The sequence below is a fragment of the Callospermophilus lateralis genome, chromosome 15, assembly GCF_048772815.1.
Source record: "Callospermophilus lateralis isolate mCalLat2 chromosome 15, mCalLat2.hap1, whole genome shotgun sequence".
In the NCBI taxonomy this organism is placed as follows: domain Eukaryota; kingdom Metazoa; phylum Chordata; class Mammalia; order Rodentia; family Sciuridae; genus Callospermophilus; species Callospermophilus lateralis.
In genome coordinates this window covers 63,415,939-63,437,710 of record NC_135319.1, presented here as the reverse complement: position 1 = coordinate 63,437,710, position 21,772 = coordinate 63,415,939, and the positions used below count along the sequence as shown (strand labels likewise).

General features: G+C 35.8%; 1 protein-coding gene across 1 annotated transcript in view; it reads right to left on the bottom strand.

Annotated features, from left to right (window-relative positions):
• Cc2d2b (coiled-coil and C2 domain containing 2B) overlaps positions 1-21,772 on the bottom strand; it is a 108,140-nt gene that overhangs the window by 21,330 nt on the left and 65,038 nt on the right. Inside the window, 1 exon segment of the mRNA XM_076834343.1 lies at positions 17,729-17,825. Within this exon segment, the coding sequence (XP_076690458.1) occupies positions 17,729-17,825 (97 nt within the window).

Genomic DNA, 21,772 nt, shown 5'->3' with positions numbered 1-21,772 from the left:
TCTGAAACCTGTGCTGCCTTAAAGTTTATTCCACCAGATTAGTGCATCAGCCTCACAGAACCTCAGGACATGGGCAAAATGTAGACAACTTCTTTGCTGGATGGCCTCTAGTCCAATTTCCAGTATAGTCCTCCTTCCCTCTTGAACCTCATGAACCTACTCTTTACTGTTCATAGTCCTATTGGCATTTTGGTCTTCTGAGATCCCACCAGAATAGTCCATTAAATTCCACTCAAAACATTCTAAAATCTTTCTAGCTTGACTCTCAAAACTTTTTATTCCTCTTACAAACCAGCTCCTAAAACTTCTGAACCACATGGTTAGGTTAGTCACAGCAACAGCTCTACTTCTTGGTACCAGTTTCCATTTCAGTCAGCTTTTTGTAGCTGTGACCAAAGTATCTGACAAGAACAATTTCGAGGAGGAAAGATTATTATTATTATTATTTTGGTTCATGATTTCATAGGTTCAATCCATGGTTATCCAACTCCATATCTGTGGGTCTAAGGTGATGCAGAACATCATGTTGGAAGGGTGTGGCAGAGGGAGGTGGCTCAGGACAAGGCAACCAGGAAGGGGAGGGGTGAAGATAGAGAAGGGGTGGGCACTCCACTCACAGGGTCAAAATATAAGCCCCAAAGGCACACCCTCACTGACCTACCTCCTCCACCCACAACCTATCTACCTATAGTTACTGCCCAGTTAATAAGATTACCAGATTAATACATTGATTAGGCTACATCTCTCATAATCTAATCATTTCATCTCTGAAAATTCTTTCATTGTCTCACACATGAGTTTCTGGGGACCCCTCAGATTTAAACTGTAACATGGACATACATTAAAAGTCAGAGATTTTCAGAATGAATAAAAAGGCAAGACTCAACTATATGCTGCTTACCATTTTAAATAGAAAGATACAGGTTAAAAGAAAGAAAAAAATATGTCATATGAATACTAAAAGAAAGTCACAGTGACTATATTTATAGCTGATAAATCAGATTTTTTTTCAGTCCTAGGGATTAAACCCCAGGCCTCATACCTGCTAAATATGTGTGGTATCACTGATCTACATCCCCAGCCCGATAAAGCAGATTTTACAGGAAGAAATATAAGGAATAAAGAGAAATATTTCATAACAGTAAAGGATCAATTCTTCATGAAGAAATACACTCCTACCTAAATATATGTGAACTTAAGAAGAGAGTTGCAAAAGTAGAGCTGAAAAATATGAGGACAGAAGCAAGTGGCTCCATCAAAATTAAAAACATCTTCCTTCAAAAGAAACTATTCAAGAAAATGAAAATATAAGCTTTATACTGGGAGAAAATATTTGCAATTGTGTGTGATATATGACATGTAAAATATACAGAGAACACTCAAAATTCAATAATAAAAAATAAGTAGCTCAATTTAAAAACAAAGAACACAATTGAATATTTTACCAAAAAAGATATGTAGATGGCAAATAAATACATGGAAAAGTACTCAACATCATTAGTCATTGGTAAATACAAACTAAAATCACAATGAGAAACCATCACAAATCTTTTAGCATGGCTAAAATTTAAAAATTTGACAACGTATTTGTAAAAAATGGAAGAACTGTGTCATATGTTTCTGGTGCAAATAAACAAAAAAAAGTTCAGAAGCTTTTCATCTTAATATCCAGCCTTTTATTTTCTAAGAGAAATGAAAGCATTTGTCTATAAAAAGACTTGTATATAAATGTACATAAATGTTCTTAGAAGCTTTATTTTAATAATTAAAAAAAGAAAATTGGGCTGTGGGTATAGTTCAGTGGTAGAGCACTTGTCTAGCATGCGTGAGGCCTTGAATTTGATCCCAACACCTCAAAATACAAAAAAGAACCTAAAAAAAAAAAAACCCACCGAAAATAACCTAAATGTTCATCAACAAATAAGCAATGGGATACTACTATACAATAAAAAGGAGTCAATTATTTGATAAACACTACAACATGATAAATCTCAGAATAATTTTTTCTGAGTGAAAGAAGCAAGACCAAGGGGGAAAAAAGAGTGCATACTGTATGATTCCATTATTATTATTTTTTGTAATATAATTTCATGTTTATTGACTTGCAAAAGAATTCAAAATATCATCATATCAAAAGGTTATAAAATGGTATGTATAATATTATATTTTAATAAAAAGGTACAGCTAATCTATATGAATTTATCACACAAACATTAACATTAGTAAGATCATTGGAATTTAGTTAATTCAACACTTGTACCATATTATGCAGTACAATGTGACATTTCAATTCCTGCATACTTTGGGTAAAGATGATTCAGTTTCTATAAAATTGCATAAAATATAAACTATGTGACAAAGCAGACCAGTGGTTGCCTGGGTGGGAGACCCGAAGGAGAGGGAGGGAGATGTCAACTGGGCAGGGGAAGACTTTTGAGGATAATGGATATGCTCATTTTGATTGTGGTGATAATTTAATGGTGTATAAGAGGTGGTGTGGGGCAAAAGGACAGTCAGGGTAGGTAATAAATGATTTAATCAGAAAGATGGGAGCTCGGGCTGGTGTTGTAGCTCAGTGGTAGAACACTTGCCTCACTCACACTTGTGAAGTATTGGGTTCAATCCTGAGCACCACATAAAAAAATAAAGTATTATGTCCATTTACAGCTAAAATATTTAAAAAGAAAGAAAGATGGGGGTTCATTCAAGAGGAAATAAAGTACCTTCAGATCACTCCCTTTCCTCCAACCTGTTGTCAAAGATACCTGCCTCCAAGGGATTGCTCCCTGCAGGGAGTTTCAGGGAGTTGTAGTTGCAGGGAGTTGTAGGTGTTGTTAATGAATGAATGCCCCTTGGACTGCTCCCTTCCTGCCTATACCCCTGTGATATGAATGCCAGAAATAGGATTATTGACTGTTGATTATATCAATTAGTGTGTGTTGAGTAAAAGACCATAAGCAGTATGCCCATGATGTAATATGAACTGCAAAACTTAGATATACTCCAGAACTTAGATAAATTTAATTTAGTGATGTAAGACTTGGGGTGGACACCACAGACTTCACCCAGTTATCAGCTGCAAGCACAACTGAACTAGAATTTAAAAACCTGTGCTTCTGAGGGCGGACAGGACTAACAAAACCTGGACAGACAGGCCGAGGCCTCCGTCGCTGTTGTCCCCCCTGTACCAGAGGCCTCTGGCCTTGGTCGAGTTCCAGCATCACAGGTGAGCATCTGGAACCCTGGGGTGTAGACTCAGGACTTAGAATTAGGATGTGTGTCTGAAGTGTGATGAGCATCAATAAAATATATCGAATTGAATCTAACTGTGCCTCAGACCGAGTCTGTAGGAACTGCTCATGACATTCTGGAAGGCGCCTTCCCCTCTGTTTGGCCCACCTTTTGGTCACTAGTTTGGTAGGCAGGATAGGGGAGAGAACATGAGAAAAAGGAAATCTAAAACCTATAAAAGGGTCAGACACCCCCACTTCTTCAGACACCCAGCTCTGGGGCCCCTTCTCTTTGGAAAAGTCTCTCTCTGTTCTATCCTTTAAATAAAATTTGCTTTCTGTGCTTGCCTCCACAAGAGAAATCTGGTGTTCAATCTTCACCTAAGGGAGACGGGACTCCAGCTTGATTCTCATCACCGGTATCATATATAAATGTCAAAACTTGAGAAATTTCCTCAAATATGTGCAGATTCTTCCAATTTTTCCTCAATAACACTATTTTTAAGATTAGAAGAAGTATGTGTAGTGGGGAGAAGAAGGGATTAGGCATAAAAAGGATTGGCATTTCCTACCACCACCACCCCTCCCATTGGCAGACCCTATGATCCACTCCACTTTTCATCACTGAAGGATATGGAATAATAACTCCCAGGGAGAGAGAAGGCAAACCGTGGGCTCTGGGCTCTGGACTTTCATCCCAGTATCAACGGGTTTCAAACTTTTACAACTGTTGTTCTGATTTAGACTTTGAACCTGCACAACTATTTTCCTGACTGCCCAAGTCTCTAATGATTAAGTCACACTAAAACATTCTGCTATCTCATTAAAACCTATAAAAAACAGACCCCTCTTGTAACTGGTTGCCATTTTCTCCCCTGAAAATGTGCCATGTGCCATTCATCACTGCCTAATAAAGACTGCTAGCTGATCCGCTGAGGTCTGCTCCCCTTTCTGTTATTTTTGCTTACAGTCACATTTTTCATTCATCTACCAAAGGCCAGAAGTAGGGGACACCTTCAGTTCCCATTGCCTTTGGGCCCTTCAAACTTTTCTGTACTTGAAAGGTTACCCTTCCACTTGACCAGAGAATACTAGAAGAATCTAGAAGCTAACTAGAAACAACAGAACTTGGCAGGGACTGTGCTGCTCTAGTCTAAAAGGTAACAGATACACTTAGTAGCTTGAAGCAATTTATGCTTTTTTAAGATCACATCTGACTGATGTGATCTTAAGTGCATTAACCAATCCCAAGGGTCCTGCAGGCTTCATAGGACCATTTTATCTCAGGCAATAAATCTTACCTGTGTTGAGGTTCACATTAAAATTGGTTCCCTATGCATCTTCTCTGAGAAGCAATGAAAAATATTTATTTTTAAGATAATGAATATGGCCAGACCTGGTGGCACATGCCTGTAACCCCAGTAACTCGGGAGGCTGAGGTAGGAGGATTGTAAGTTTGAGGCCAATGTCAGCAAAGACCCTAAGCAACTTAGTGAGACCCTAAAAATTTAAAAAATAAAAATAATAAAGAGGATGAGGATGTGAATCAGTGATTAAGCACCTCAAGGTTCAATTCCTGGTACTAAAAAAAAAAAAGACCATGAATAAAATTACATATTTAATTAAGCTTTTAGAAATCTGCTGGTATAGGAACTACTTATATCAAGTGATAAAACAAGACTTAATATTCCTAATTGTTCCATGTGTATGTGGTAAGTGTGCAACACGGCATTATAAGTTGAAGCACTCTGATGAATAAATGGTTGAGGTGGAGCTGCTACGATTGGACCATTCTTGTGGATACACGATGTAAGTAAGACCAAGATTTTTGTGTATTTGATTTCTTCAACTCCTTGCAAATCAAAATAACCCTTTCATCTTTGTCCCAGCATTTGATTCTGTATGTGTGAGCTATTCAGCTGGCACAGTGTGGCCTTAATCTTGTTACTAGGATTAATACCTATGTATGTTTATTGGCAACCACAGAATTGGGACCAATGAATTGTGGCTAAGAGGCCCAAATATCCAATACAACTGGCTGCAATGTAATGAAACTAGAATTAAAACCAAAAGTTTTACACTAAATTCTCTCAAACATTTGAAAATTTAAAAACACAATATTTTAAAAAAAACCTATTAGGTCAAGAAAGAAAATTAATAAACATATGTAGAAAATAATGAAAAGTAAAGTAGTAGGTATTCATATGTAAAAGATATAGTCTAAGATGTTTTTAGAGATGAATTCATAGTCTTGGAACATTCAATAGTCTTTGGAACATTTACAAGAAGGAAAGAGATCAAACAAATGAGGCACTCAACATTTTTACTACAATAAGTGCAGAAATCAGTTCTAAGATACTGGAAGGAAGAAAACAATAAAAATGCAATCAGAAGTAAGTGAATTAGAAAAACACAAAAAAAGTGAAATATAAAAACAATTTCAATAGTTGGTTCTTTAAAAATTAGACAAATCTTTTTAATAGGAAAAATTCTGAGATGTCTTAAATTTAATTATAAGGGATGAATAATGGAGGGGAGGTGAAATGGGGGAAGTTATACAGCTAAGAAACTACAGACTGAATAGAAGAAAACAGTTTTATACCCTGAATTGTCACCTCATTCTGTTTAGAACCTCAGCTAGACCCGAATTCCTTCTTATTCTCTGCCCTCCTACCCCAAAGTTTCTCCCACCCTTGTGTAATCCTCTCTTGTCTACAGCCAATGTAGTTTTGAGATAGGTATTTAGTGTAAAGAGAGAGATATACTGATCTTAAGGGAGCCACTGAGAAGCAGAAAGCACAGCTGTAAATCTTGTGTGACATGTCCTTGGCCCATGTCCCTGTAAAATAAAGGAAACACACAAGCACAGGGAAAATTGCTCAGGGTGCAAAATTGTGTAGCTCCACCTGGCTCCACCTCCAGCCGGGCCCCTAACCATGGCCTTTCTGGAAAATATTGCACCCCCCAGCCCCAGGAAGGGCTTCTCACTCTCAAGAGAGCCTGCATTCTCCCTAGAATGTGTTATCTACTTCCTAAATAAACCTCTGTCTATGCCTTAGATTCCAGGTGAAATTTTTTTTCCGCTTACATGTGCCAAGAACCCCCCTTGTCCTGACTCGAATTCCCCCTCCCCTCTGGAAACTTCTTAGACCTTTCTCTGGAGAAGTCTCTTCTCCAGTGACAAGTTGACTATAAATAATTCATACTTTCTTTCCCCCAGATTAGCATTATAAAATACTCTGGCTTTTTAAAGGTCCATTGAGCATTTTTCCAACCGCTACAGAGCCATACTGCTGGTTACTGTGGTTACTGCCGGAACTTGTTTGTCTCAGGACTTGGCCTTTCTTTCTAGAAGCATCTGTGTTGGCTCAATAAAGTCCTTTTTAAAGAGATCGTCTGGTTTCATGAGTCTTGGTTAAATGCTTCCAAAATAAATCATGGAATAAAATTAGAAACATTTGGATAAAGTTAGGGAAGAGTAGATAATACTAGGAAAATTATTTTAAGGGATTATGATGAAAATGATATGCTGATAAATTTAAAATGTTTTTTAAAAAGAGGGGGAAAATGCAGTACTGGAAGTTGAATCTAAGAGCATTCTTCTTCTGAGCTAGATACCTAGCCTTTTTAATTTTTACTTTTGAGACAGGGTATTGCTAAATTGCCCAGGCGGGCCTTGAACTCATAATCCTCCTGCCTCAGCTGGGATTACAGATGTTGGCTAGGTCCCCCAGTTTTTTTTTTCTTTTTTCCTTTTTAAACCAACATCTTTGGAGTAAAGTTCTTTTTGTGGCGATCAGAGGGTTTATAACAGTTTTAGTTCACCTAAATTCCAAATGTGGAAGATGCTTCTAGCTTTCTGTGCCAAGTCCAAATCCAGTTCAGTTCAGCTCTTTCATCCCCAGTGTCATAAGTAGGTGAGGTGTTTTTGCTAAAAGCACTGACTCTTCACTTGGGCCCACAGATGCCTTCTGGGCAACTAAAAGCAGGATACAAGCTTTAGCTGGATATGTTGGTATACGCCTGTTATCACAGCAAGGAAGAAGGCTGAGGCGGGAAAGCTGCAAATTTGAGGCCATGTCACTGTTATGGTTTGGATATGAGGCATACCTCAAAAGCTTCTGTTCATGCAGGAATATTTAGAAGTAAAATGATTAGACTATGAGATCTATAAGTTAATCAGTGCATCTTGGTTTGAATGGAAGGATTGGTAACTATAGGCTGGGGGCCATGACTGAAGGAGGTGAGTCATTAGGGGTGTGACCTAGAAAGGTGCATCTTCCCTGTGGCCCTTTCCCTCTGTGTCTTCCCTCTCTCTGCTTCCTGAGTCCTCCTTGTTTATTTATTTTTAATTGGTCTGTACAAATACACATAAAGGTGGAATTCACCTGTTACATTTATACATACATAGTGAGATTTTGTCAAATTTATTCCACATTTCCTACCCTTTCCCATCTCTCCTCCTTCCCCATAAATTTATTCTGCTACACTGACCATTCCTCTACCTTAACCCTTTCTTAAACTTTCTGTAATCTATATCATTGTATAAAGTGTGATGTGGGACTTCAGTATTATAGAGATGAGATTGAAATAAAGAACTTGTGATTGTCTGGCTTCTGAATACAGGTGACCCACAAGTATTTGGTGAGTTGAAACCACTGAGAGTGGTGGAGCTTGTGAATATATTGTTATTCAATAAATTCTGACACTGTGTAAAGACAAATGTGTTTGGTCTATTTTAAAGGCATAGCTCACTCACAACAGTATATTAATAAATGTGTTTTAATGAATTGTTGGTATGTGGAAAAGCAATTAAGATTTCTTTTTTTTTCTGGGTCTTCACTAAAAAGCAAGGTTGCTGAGAGTTAACATTCTAATTAACATGTTTAAGGCTTTAAGATATGTTTTGATTTTTAAAAATATGCAAAAAAGTATTTATCTTACTGAGAAAAAAGTAATAATTTACCTAAATTTAGAAAATATGTAAGGCTCGTTTCAAATTATAAATTTTAAAAATATTAAGTAAAAGAAAAGAGACATAAGAAAGTTATAGCTGAGGGGATATATTATTGGTAAGGAAAGTTAAAAGGAGAAAGGAATGATTTTTGATGAGAAAGGATTGTATATAAGTTGTAGAGACTCTAAGTCAAGTCAAAGAAGGTTTACAAAAATAAACCTTAGGAAATTTGTATGTGTGATTAAGTCAGCTGGAATTAAGTTGTTTAATAGTTTTTCCAAAGTCAAATTTTAATGAACTGATATAAAACCAGACTCTAATTCTCTATATTGAAAGCAATAAGTTTAACAAACAAACAGCAATCTGCTAATATTAACGTTCACAAAGAACTGGCTTAAAAAACAAAGACTTTGAAGATGGCCGAGAATAGAGTGCATCACACCCCGTGTACCGCGTCACTGTGCAGGTGAATAATGAGTTAGAACGACAAAAAGCTATCTTGTTAGGAATTTACAGCAAAATTGGGGTACACCGAAACCTAGAGGAAGGATTTCTATTTATTTGGACTGGTTATTGAGTTACAAAGCAATCAAACAGAGCTGGAAAATAATGTGAACAACATGAAAAAACAAGGGAAAAAAGGATTACAAACAATGCAGGACAACTTAAATCTACAGGAGGACCTAGAAGCATCAGAAACATGGATAGGGAAAGAACTCAAGGCATACCTAACTCAGATGGAACGGAATATTAGAGAAGACATGAGACAGCAAGTCCAAGCAATGAAAGTATATTTTGAAAACGAATTAAACAAATTCAAATGGCAAAGAACGAGCTTTACCAGGAGATAGAGATCTTAAAAAAAATCAAATAGTAATCCTAGAAATGCAGGAAACTATAAACCAAATTAAAAATTCAAACGAGAATATTACAAATAGACTAGATCAAGTAGAAGTCAGAACATCAGATAATGAAGACAAAGTTTATCAACTTGAAAAGATGTTAACACAGAAAGGATGCTTAAATCTCACAAACTTGAGAGTCATCGGGATAGAAGAAGGCATAGAGGTTCAAACCAAAGGAATGGACAACCTATTAAATGAAATAATTCTAGAAAAATTCCCAGAGATGAAAGATGGAATGGATTGCCAAATCCTGGAAGCCTACAGGACCCCAAACATTCAAAACCATAATAGACCAACTCCAAGACATATAATAATGAAGATAGCCAACATACAGAACAAGGAGAGAATATTAAGAGCTACTTGAGAAAGGAGGCAGATTACATTCAGGGGTAAACCAATTAGGTTAACGACTGATTTTTCATCACAGACTTTGAAAGCGAGAAGATCCTGGAACAATGTATTTCAAACGCTGAAAAATAATGGATTCCAACCAAGAATATTGTATCCAGCAAAATTAAGCTTCAGATTTGACAATGAAATTAATATATTTCACGATAAACAAAAGCTAAACGAATTCACAGCCAGAAAACCAGCACTGCAAAGCATTTTGAGCAAAATACTACAAGAAGAGGAATTGAAAAATAGCACCCAAAACTAACAGTGGGAGGTATCTCAGTAAAGGGGGAGAAAAATAACCAAAGAGTAAAAACTAACCAAACTAAAATAAATAAATAAATAAACATGACTGGAAGTACAAACCATATTTCAATTGTAACCTTAAATGTTAATGGCTTAAATTCACCAATCAAGAGACATAGGCTAGTAACCTGGATCAAAAAAAACAAATCCAGCAATATGCTGCCTTCAGGAGACTCATATGATAGGAAAAGACATACACAGGCTGAAGGTAAAAGGTTGGGAAAAATCATACCACTCACATGGTCCTTGGAAGCAAGCAGAAGTGGCCATACTCATATCGAATAAAATCAACTTCAAACCTAAGTTAATCAAAAGGGATAAAGAAGGACACTATACACTGTTAAAAGGAACCATCCACCAACAAGACATAACAATTATCAATTTGTATGCACAAAACAATGGTGCTGCAACGTTCATAAAACAAACTCTCCTCAAGGTCAAGAGTCAAATAGACCACAACACAATAATTATGGGTGACTTCAACACACTGCTCTCGCCATTAGACAGATCCTCTAGACAAAAGCTGAATAAAGAAACTATAGAACTCAATAACACAATCAATAACCTAGACTTAACCGACATATATAGAATATATCAACCATCATCAAGTGGATACACGTTCTTCTCAGCAGCATGTGGATCCTACTCAAAGATAGATCATATATTGTGCCATAGGGCAACTCTTAGTAAATATAAAGGTGTGGAGATAATACCATGCACCATATCTGATCATAATGGAATGAAACTGGAAATCAATGATAAAAGAAGGAAGGAAAAATCCTGCATCACCTGGAAAATGAGCAATATGTTACTGAATGATCAATGGGTTACAGAAGACATAAAGGAGGAGACAAAAAAATTCTTAGAGATAAATGACAATACAGACACAACATACCAGAATCTATGGGACACAATGAAAGCAGTTTTAAGAGGGAAATTCAATTCCTGGAGTTCTTTCCTCAAAAAAAAGAAAAAACCAACAAATAAATGAACTCACACTACACCTCAAAACCCTAGAAAAGGAAGAGCAAAACAACAGCAAATATAGCAGAAGACAAGAAATAATTAAAATCAGAGCAGAAATCAATGAAATTGAAACAAAAAAAACCATTGAAAAAATTGATAAAACTAAAAGTTGATTCTTTTAAAAAATAAATAAGATTGACAGGCCTTTACCCATGCTAATGAAGAGAAGAAGAGAGAGAACTCAAATTACTAAGATATGGGATGAAAAAGGCAATATCACAACAGACACTACAGAAATACAGAAGATAATTAGAAAGTATTTTGAAACCCTATATTCCAATAAAATAGAAGATAGTGAAGATACCAATAATTTCTTAAGTCATACGATCTGCCCAGATTGAGTCAGGAAGACACACACAATTTAAACAGACCAATAACAAAGGAAGAAATAGAAGAAGCCATCAAAAGACTACCAAACAAGAAAAGCCCTGGACCGGATGGGTATACAGTGGAGTTTTACAAAACCTTCAAAGAAGAATTAATACCAATACTTTTCAAGCTATTTCAAGAAATAGAAAAAGAAGGAGCTCTTCCAAATTCATTCTACGAGGCCAACATCACCCTGATCCCAAAACCAGACAAAGATACTTCAAAGAAAAAAAACTACAGACCAATATCTCTAATGAACTTGGATGCAAAAATTCTCAATAAAATCCTGGCGAATCGAAACAAAAGCATATCAAAAAAATTGTGCACCATAATCAAGTAGGATTTATCCCTGGGATGCAAGGATGGTTCAATATACGGAAATCAATAAATGCTATTCACCACATCAATAGACTTAAAGATAAGAACCATATGATCATCTTGATAGATGCAGAAAAAGCATTTGACAAAGTACAGCATCCCTTTATGTTCAAAACACTAGAAAAACTAGGGATAACAGGAACCTACCTCAACATTGTAAAAGCTATATATGCTAAACCTCAGGCTAGCATCATCCTAAATGGAGAAAAACTGAAGGAATTCCCTCTAAAATCTGGAACAAGACAGGGATGCCCTCTCTCACCACTTCTATTTAAAAAACTAGCCAGAGCAATTAGACAGACAAAAGAAATTAAAGGCATAAAAATAGTAAAAGAAGAACTTAAATTATCACTATTTGTGGATGACATGATAATATATCTAACAGACCCAAAAGGGTCTACAAAGAAACTGCTAGAGTTAATAAATGAATTCAGCAAAGTGGCAGGATATAAAATCAACATGCATAAATCAAAGGCATTCCTGTATATCAGCAACAAAACTTCTGAAATGGAAATGAGGAAAACCACTCCATTCACAATATCCTCAAAGAAAATAAGATACTTGGGAATCAACCTAACAAAAGAGGTGAAAGATTTATACAATGAAAACTACAGAACCCTAAAGAGAGAGATAGAAGAAGATCTTAGAAGATGGAAAAATGTACCCTGTTCATGGATAGGCAGAACTAACATCATCAAAATGGCGATATTACCCAAAGTTCTCTACAGGTTTAATGCGATGCCAATCAAAATCCCAATGGCATTTCTTGTAGAAATAGATAAAGAAATCATGAAATTCATATGGAAAAACAAAAGACCCAGAATAGCAAAAGCAATTCTAAGCAGGAAGTGTGAATCTGGAGGCATAGCGATACCAGATTTCAAACTGTACTACAGAGCAATAGTAACAAAAACAGCATGGTACTGGTACCAAAACAGGCAGGTGGACCAATGGTACAGAATAGAGGACACAGAGAGCCAATCCACAAAATCACAACTTTCTTATATTTGATAAAGGGGCTAAAAGCCTGCAATGGAGGAAGGATAGCATCTTCAACAAATGGTGCTGGGAAAACTGGAAATCCATATGCAACAAAATGAAACTGAATCCCTTTCTCTCGCCATGCACAAAAGTTAACTCAAAATGGATCAAGGAGCTAGATATCAAATCAGACACTGCATCTGATAGAAGAAAGTTGGCTACGATCTACATACTGTGGGGTCGGGCTCCAAATTCCTTAATAGGACACCCATAGCCCAAGAGTTAATAACAAGAATAAACAAATGGGACTTACTTAAACTAAAAAGTTTTTTCTCAGCAAGAGAAACAATAAGAGAGGTAAATAGAGAGCCTATATCATGGGAACAAATTTTTACCCCTCACACTTCAGATAGAGCCCTAATATCCAGAATATACAAAGAACTCAAAAAATTAAACAATAAGATAACAAATAACCCAATCAACAAATGGGCCAAGGACCTGAACAGAAACTTCTCAGAGGAGGACATACAATCAATCAACAAGTACATGAAAAAATGCTCACCATCTCTAGCAGTCAGAGAAATGCAAATCAAAATCACCCTAAGATACCATCTTACTCCAGTAAGATTGGCAGCCATTATGAAGTCAAACAACAAGTGCTGGCAAGGATGTGGGGAAAAGGTACTCTTGTACATTGCTGGTGGGACTGCAAATTGGTGCGGCTAATTTGGAAAGCAGTATGGAGATTCCTGGGAAAGCTGGGAATGGAACCACCATTTGACCCAGCTATTGCCCTTCTCGGACTATTCCCTGAGGATCTTAAAAGAGCATACTATAGGGATACTGACACATCAATGAACATAGCAGCACAATTCACAATAGCTAGACTGTGGAACCAACCTAGATGCCCTTCAATAGATGAATGGATTAAAAAAAATGTGGCATTTATACACAATGGAGTATTACGCAGCACTAAAAAATGACAAAATCATGGAATTTGCAGGGAAATGGATGGCATTAGAGCAGATTATGCTAAGTGAAGCTTGCCAATCCTTAAAAAACAAATGCCAAATGTCTTCTTTGATATAAAGAGAGCAACTAAGAACAGAACAGGGAGGAAGAGCATGAGGAAAAGATTAACATTAAGCAGAGACGAGTTGGGGGAGAGAAAGGGAGAGAGAAGGGATATCGTATGGAAATGGTAGGAGACCCTCAATGTTACACAAAATTACATATAAGAGGTTGTGAGGGGAATGGGCGGGGGGAAACAAAGGAGAGAACTGAACAAGAGCAGATGAGGTAGAGAGGGAAGATGGGAAGGGAGGGGAGGGGGGATAGTAGGTGATAGGAAAGGTAGCAGAATACAACAGTCACTAATATGCCATTATGTAAAAATGTGAATGTGTAACCGATGTGATTCTGCAATTTGTATTTGGGGTAAAAATGGGAGTTCATAACCCACTTGAGTCAAATGTATGAAAGATGATATGTCATGAGTTTTGTTATGTTTTGAACAACCAATTTAAAAAAAACAGAACAAACATAACATTTGGGGAATCTAAGTGAAGAATATGGGGGACTTCTTTGTACCATTTTTTTTTGCAGTATTTCTATAGGTTTGAAATGATTTCCAAGTAAAAATTAATAACAAATAATCTTATGAAATTCATTCCTGTTGTGAGAGGTTTAAACTTCTTGTGTCCCCATTATGAAATTTAATATGAGCAAATTCTCTCAGAGTTAAAATCTATAAAAAGCTTTGATTTTCTCCCCATAGACTGTACAGTTTCTCTTTTTGTCTATTAAGATATGTAACTATTTCCCTTTTTAATATGATCTCCAGGAAGCTCAGAGCTAACTTTTCAGCTCTTATAACTACATAGGACTCTGTAGAAAATTCTCTGTTTTCTATGTAGCCATTGGTTCTATGAGTCCTGTATTTCCCTAATCCAGGTACTTCTGCTGTTTATCTTCATCTGTTACAAATCTTCTGTGGGTACAGGTAGCAGCATCTTTACATTCAGCATCTCTGTAGTCTAGGCCCTGTTCTCTGTACCTTTCACCTTCTAACTTGTTTGATGGACAGAAAACCCCACCAGGGGGATAGCCAGGCCACTACCTGCATTTTACAGTTGGGGAAACTGGAGCACAGAGATGTTCAGAACACATACATTTGCCAGTTTACAAAGTGGCAGAGTAAAGAGTGGAATCTAGGCAGTGTCTCTACAGCCAGAGCTGTCAACAGGAGCCCCTTGAAAGGGGAAAATCAACAAGGAGAGGAGCTCATTTCAGTTCTGCACAGAGATCTCCTTGTAAAGAGTTAACAACTCTCAAGGTGAGAGTTACACAGTCTTGAAAAGAAATGTGAGTCCACATTACATTGTTATAATTTCTAATTGTCTTGTGGAAATATATGATAAAAAGGAAGATTTTTAACAAAAAATATTTTTCTTGAAATTATTATTTTTTGAACTCATTACATTTGTTGATAAGTTCTCATGTATGATGTCAGAGAAGAACCAGGTCAGGTAAGGGAGGACTTCTAGCCTAGGAAAAAAAATTATTAGTAAGTCACATGGCAACAGATGTTAAAGTGGTAGAACAATTGATCATCTGCCCCCTGCCACACCTTATTGTTGCTTAGAGAAAAAAAAATCTATCTAGCTATCTATCAATCAATATATATGTGTGTATCTATTGTAAAAAATTGTGAAAGTTATTAAAATAAAAATGGAGTTGCTTGTGTCAACCCTAACCTAAGGAAGTAAATAAGGCTGGAAGTTATGAAGGAGGGGTTCTTATGCATGATTGCCTAGTAGTAACCACAACAAAAGACAGTCAGAACTATAAGCTTGCATGGAGGCTTCTGCAACCTTATACAAAAAATACTTCAATGTGGTCATCTGTCCAGCAACTGTCTGGTACCAATCTGGTTATTAATCATTGTGGCCAAAGATTATTGTTTCAAAATATGTGATATAATCATTTCCATTTTTTGCCTTTAAAAATGTCCCTTGCCTCAACCTCTTTGAATATGCCCATAGTTTAGAATGTATTCCCATTGCAATATGCTGCTATTCTAAAATAAATATCATTATTTTTTGAAAAAAAAAGAACAAAGACTTTGTATTTTATCAAGACAATTTATTTTTCTATTAGGTTTTCTTAGGAAAACTAAGTCTTCAAAGAATCAAGGTTTGTATAAGTACCTGTCTATTTTAAAATCTTTTAAGTGATCACTTTATAACTCTAATTAAATATGTTATTTTAGGTTATAGGATATATTTGACACTATATATCTGTGACTAGAGTTGTGTATACATCGGAAGGCTAAATATGCTGTGTATTTGAGCTTTTTCTAAATGTTACACAAGAGTTTTTAAAGTTATGAAGGTTTAATACATGCAAGGTAACTGGTAAGTGTTCTCTTTTGTACAACATATTTTGTTATGGTGTATATGAGATGTACTGCATTTTTACACTCCATGATAAATCTCTTTGGGATTATTAGCCCTGCTTCCTAAACCATACAAAGATATTCTTTGATTTTTTTTCAGTATTATTAGTCTATGTAAACCTGTTACAGGCAGACTCACATAATTATATTCCATGAAAACATAAATTGTGAATTTTGCTTCAAGAATAAAAGCTAATTTTATACATATGACATCTGTGTAACTGTGATGTTAATTAATTGTGGCTTCTTTGTGTGTTAAATGTACACTTTGCATCCCACAGGTATACACTCTTTTAAAACACAAAACTACAGAAAACAGTTTACCAAGTTTGTATCCTCCAAACTAAAATCGTTTCTTGGAACAAATTTTTTCAGGATTATGTTTGTGTGTTCCTAATTACATTATATCATTTTTGAGTAAAGATAATTAGATGTGTCCAAACAGTTGACATTCCAAACGATGCCACTCTGATAATTAAAATGTTTGAGGGCACTGGTCACCTAGGGAGTACATCTCTAAACGTGTTCTATTTTACTATATTTTATTTATTCTTAAAAGGCAAAATTAAGGGGGATTGTTTCAGTCATTGCTGTTATCAAAAGACCTGACAAGAATAATTAGAGAAGAAAAAGTTTATTTTGGCTCATTGTTTCAGAGGTTCAGTCCATGGTCAGCCTACTCCACAGCTATAGCCCCAGGTAAGACAGAACATCATGGTGGAAAGACGCAGCAGATGGAAAGCAGCTTGGCAATCAGGAATCAGAGAGAACTCTGCTCACCAGGACAAAATATGAACCCCAAAGGCCTATCCACAGTGACCTACTTCCTCCAGCCACACCCTACCTGCTTACAGTTACAACCCAGTTAACTAGTATCAGTCGATTAGTTTACATCTCCATAATCTAATAATTTCCACTGAAAATTATGATACTGTCTTACACATGAGCTTTTGGAGGATACCTCATAAGTAGACCATAACAGGGATTTATTTTGCTATTCAATATTTTGAAACTGAATAAAAGTAACCTGTTATCAATAAGTTATATGGAGAATTATATAATTCTTTATACCAGCATGAGAATTTAAATGTATTTTTGGAAGGATAATAAGAGCCTGGTTGATTTAAGTTTGGCAATGTGCAACATAAAAATATTTTGCCCCTTTTTTCACAAGGAAAGAAAAATATGGGCTCTCTTAGTCTTTCTGATAGATTCAAGTTTCAGATGCAATATTATTAATGTTAACTTCATATGTCCCTTACAAATTAACAATATATAAAACTTTGTTTCCACATCTACCTAAACAGAATGATATTTAGAAAGAGGGAATAGATTAGCTTCAAATGTAAAAACTTTTGTTAAGATTTGTCAAAAGGCCAGCTTTGTCTAGGATAGGGCTCTGCCTATTGCCCTGCTCCAGAATACATGTGAAGACTACTATGATCCCCAAATAGAAAGAGATACAATACACAACTAAATAAAGATTTGGGTAAATTATAAAAGGTTATTTAAAAGTTGTAAAAGAATTTTAAAAAGAAGTAGAACTTGGCTGGGGATATAACTTAGTACTAGAGCACTTGCCTAGCATGTGCTGTCCTGGGTTCAATCTCTAGTAGCACACACACACACAAATTTTATGTATGTAAGGACACCACTTGTCCTGAGTTGAACAGTTGGATCTTCTTAGAATTATTTGAACATTGACTTTGCAATTATTCTACTTTACCTCATGTTTTTCAATTATCATTTCATCAAAAATGTTGATACAGATATTGTCTTTTATTTTAGATAAGCTTGAGAAGCTATAATCATGTCCTGGTGAGCTGCAAATAAGAAAAACATAGGTAAGTGCTTATTTTTTTCAAAATCCATTTATTTTCTGAGAGCATTATTCATAAAGTATGGTAAAATTGTCATATCCCTTTCTTTATAAAACATAAACCTAGAAAAAGCTGCATGCTTTGAAGACTAGCTGTGACCTTCCATTAGAATCAGTAGGTGCTTTGGAATTTACCTTATATCTCTTTTAAGATGAAAAGTAAAAATGTTAACTATCAAGCAGAAAGGCTTCCACCAGAGCCATCCACTGAAACATTATCTGGAAATGTTGTATTAAGATTATCTACTATCTTAAATTCTTGGTTTATATATATGGTTGAAATGCTCTTTCTGGGCTCAGTGGCACATTCCTGAAATCCCAGGAGGCTGAGGCAAAAGGATCACATATTTCAGGACAAACTGGACATCTTGGTGAGAACCTTTCCAAATAGAAAGGGGCTGGGGATATACCTCTGAGGTATAGCTCCCCTGGGCTCAATCCCTTGGATTACAAAATAAACAAAGAATATAAAAAAACCCAAATAAAAACCCTCTTTTGCTTCCAGTTCATGGATATGATTACTTAATAACTGCAAAGCTTATTCTTTTTCTCATGTTTATTTTCTCCAACCAGAAATTGGGATAATAGAGTATATTTAATTTTGCAAGTTGTCTGCTGATAGCTTACTTGATTAGGTACATATTGGAAGTAACAGAAATGACAGTATATATCATAAGCAATGACCTTCCACTCTCAGCTCCAGCTAGAGTATCGAATCTCCATCAAACATTCAACTAAGATGAAAATCTCAATCCTGTATAGTAGGTTATCATACATGGGGTAATTGAAGCTCAATTATTGGTGTTGCCACCAAGTGGCAGAGCTCAGACATCATTTGGTTTGTGTTATTTTTTTGATTGGGGGGGTGGTACAGGGATTGAACTCGGGGGCACTCCATTACTGAGCAACAACCCCAGCCCTATTTTGTATTTTACTTAGATACAGGGTCTCACTGAGTTGGTTAGTGCCTCACTTTGCTGAGGTTGGCTTTGAACTCGTGATCCTCCTGCCTCAGCCTCCCAAGCAGCTGGGATTATAGGAGTGTGCCACTGCACCCAGCTCAAACATTATTTGTTAAAGACTGTTACTTAAAGAAGCAGGTACTATCTCAAAGGATGTCTTAACGGTTCCTATAACTTTCTGAGTCCAATAGGTAGTGATAACTGAAAAATGCTAGTTGAATTTAGAGAGAAATTTTAAACTAAAATGTCCCTTACATTTCTGAGGGACAAATTAACAACTAACTCCCCTAATTTGCTCAAGGGTTTCCTTTCATGTTGGAAAGCCCTAAGGCAGGGCAGGGCAGGCAGAAGGAGGGACAACTATCATCCTCAAGACATTTTGAAGCTTGTTATCTTAGAATATCCCTTAAATCCTTCAAGTCTTTCTGAATTATCTTGTATTGTATTCAAACTTTCCTCAAAATTTGCCATAGTTCCTCCTCCAAACTTCGGCTTAGAGGGCTATGTACTACTTGTGAATTATTTATTATTACTATCTGCATGGATTTTTAGTCACTAAAATGTTACAGGAAGAAGAGAAATAGGGGACTTATTTTGGAGGCCATAAAAAGTGGTCCCTATATGATTTTGCCTTGGCTGAATTGTCAGATCCATTCAGTTGAACCCAAGTGTGTTCTTGATTTAGGTCACTGTTACAGTTGCAAGAATGAAAACACTCTCTAGTCTTTAGTTCACTTAGAAGTTTATTTATCTGTTTGTGTCCTCCCAAATTATTTAATACAGTATACTTCTTCTAATTTCAATGTCTAAATTAATATTCTAAATATTTTCAAACACATCTAACCACATATTTTACATTTACAAGCTTTTATTTTTTATTGGGGATTGAACCCAGAGCCTTGAATATGCCAGGCAAGCACTCTACCACTTCTACCACGGAGCTACATCTTCAGCTCTTTTTATCTTTTATTTTGAGAAAAGGTCTCACTAAGTTGCCCAGGTTGGCTTCAAACTTGTGATCCTCCTGCCTCATCCTCCTGAGTAGTGTGCACCACCATGCCCAGCTTACTTTTATAAACTTTTAAAGAAAATACATTTGATATACTAATTAGTGAATTTGACATAATATAATATTCTCTTTAAATGAACACTCTCCTTCATACACAAAGACTGGAAAGTTCAGGAAAGTGCTGAGGTTGTAACTTGGTAATAGAGCATTTGCCTTGCACATGTGAAGTACTGGGTTCGATCCTCAGCACTAAATAAAAATAAATAAATAAAATAAAGGCATTGTGTCCATCTACAACTAAAAAATAAATAAAATTTCAGGAAATCAAGTATGAATGAAGGGCAAAGCAAGAGGTACAATATCTACACAGGCAGTCAAATAAGAAAAGCTATTTGGGAACTATAGCCAAAGACTCTGAAAATACAACTGAGCTGATATTAAATATGGAAGAACAAATTTGATTTCTACTGTTAGTAAAAGTATCCATAGCATCTGAGCTAACAAAATTCAAAGGCACACTAGTCTATTATGATTTTTTCCTCATCCAATTGAAGTCATGGCATATGATTTCAGGGTCTCCCTCTCCTTGCACATCCTGGTTAGGGTCTGGAGGTTTCCATGTAAAGTGGCAGCTGGAATGTGATGGTTTATATAGCCTACACAATGTCTTCATATATATGTAAATGATTATGTTAGTTCTACTGAGTCTCTAAGACTTGTTGATGGGAATGACTATGTTTTTTTTTATTGATTGTTCAAAACATTACAAAGCTCTTGACATATCATATTTCATACATTAGATTCAAGTGGATTATGAACTCCCATTTTACCCCAAATACAGATTGCAGAATCACATCGGCTACACATCCACATTTTTACATAATGCCCTGTTAGTAACTGTTGTATTCTGCTACCTTTCCTATCCTCTACTATCCTCCCTCCCCTCCCCTCCCCTCCCATCTTCTCTCTCTACCCCATCTACTGTAATTCATTTCCCTCCTTGTTTATTTTCCCCTTCCCCTCAGAGCAGGGAGGAAGAGCAGGAAGAGAAGATTAACATTAAACAGAGACATGAGGTGGGAGGGAAAGGGAGAGAAAAGGGAAATTGCATGGAAATGGAGGGAGACCCTCAATGTTATACAAAATTACATATAAGAGGTTGGAAATGACTATGTTAACACTAGATAAATTATATAAATAATATAAGAGCATATAAACAATCATATATAATCATATATGAACTATAAAATAATGTGAAATATAAAATGTTAATACAAAGTTCTAAAAAAATTAGAAAATCATATAAATTATATGACATTCAATCCATAAGACAGTCCTCATCTGCATATACAAATAAGAAATCATTTTTCCCACCTTTAAAGATAAAAATAACATCATATTATTAGGAAAACATTTACATATTTAACAGCTACAGATGCTTGATCAGAAATTTGTACCCAGAAGTAAAGCACAGCTATATTAGAGAAAGTACATATTTAATTATATCAATTTTCCCTGGGTTTTGTGTATGTGTGTGAGTGTGTGTTCCTAAACACCACATTTAGTTACAGAATCAAGAAATTCTAGTCTGTTTTGTTCCTTCCTGGTAGCAAGAAACATAGTTGGGTATTTCTTTTAGGCTTAAAAATTATGATTTATCAGCTACACCTTTTATATATAGGAATAGCATAGAAAGATATATATGTACATGCTGTTTAGAAAGTGCAAGGATTCTAAAACTTCAATGCAAATTAATTTAAGTTTTAAAGTAAGGAAAGTAAAGGAGACCACTGATAATTAAACAAGATTTAAAAAACCACAAACCATAAAGGAAAATGATAGTAAAATTAATAACTGATTTTTCATCATAATATATTATAAATAAAATGAAAACCCAATCATTATGGAAAAGTAGTTTCA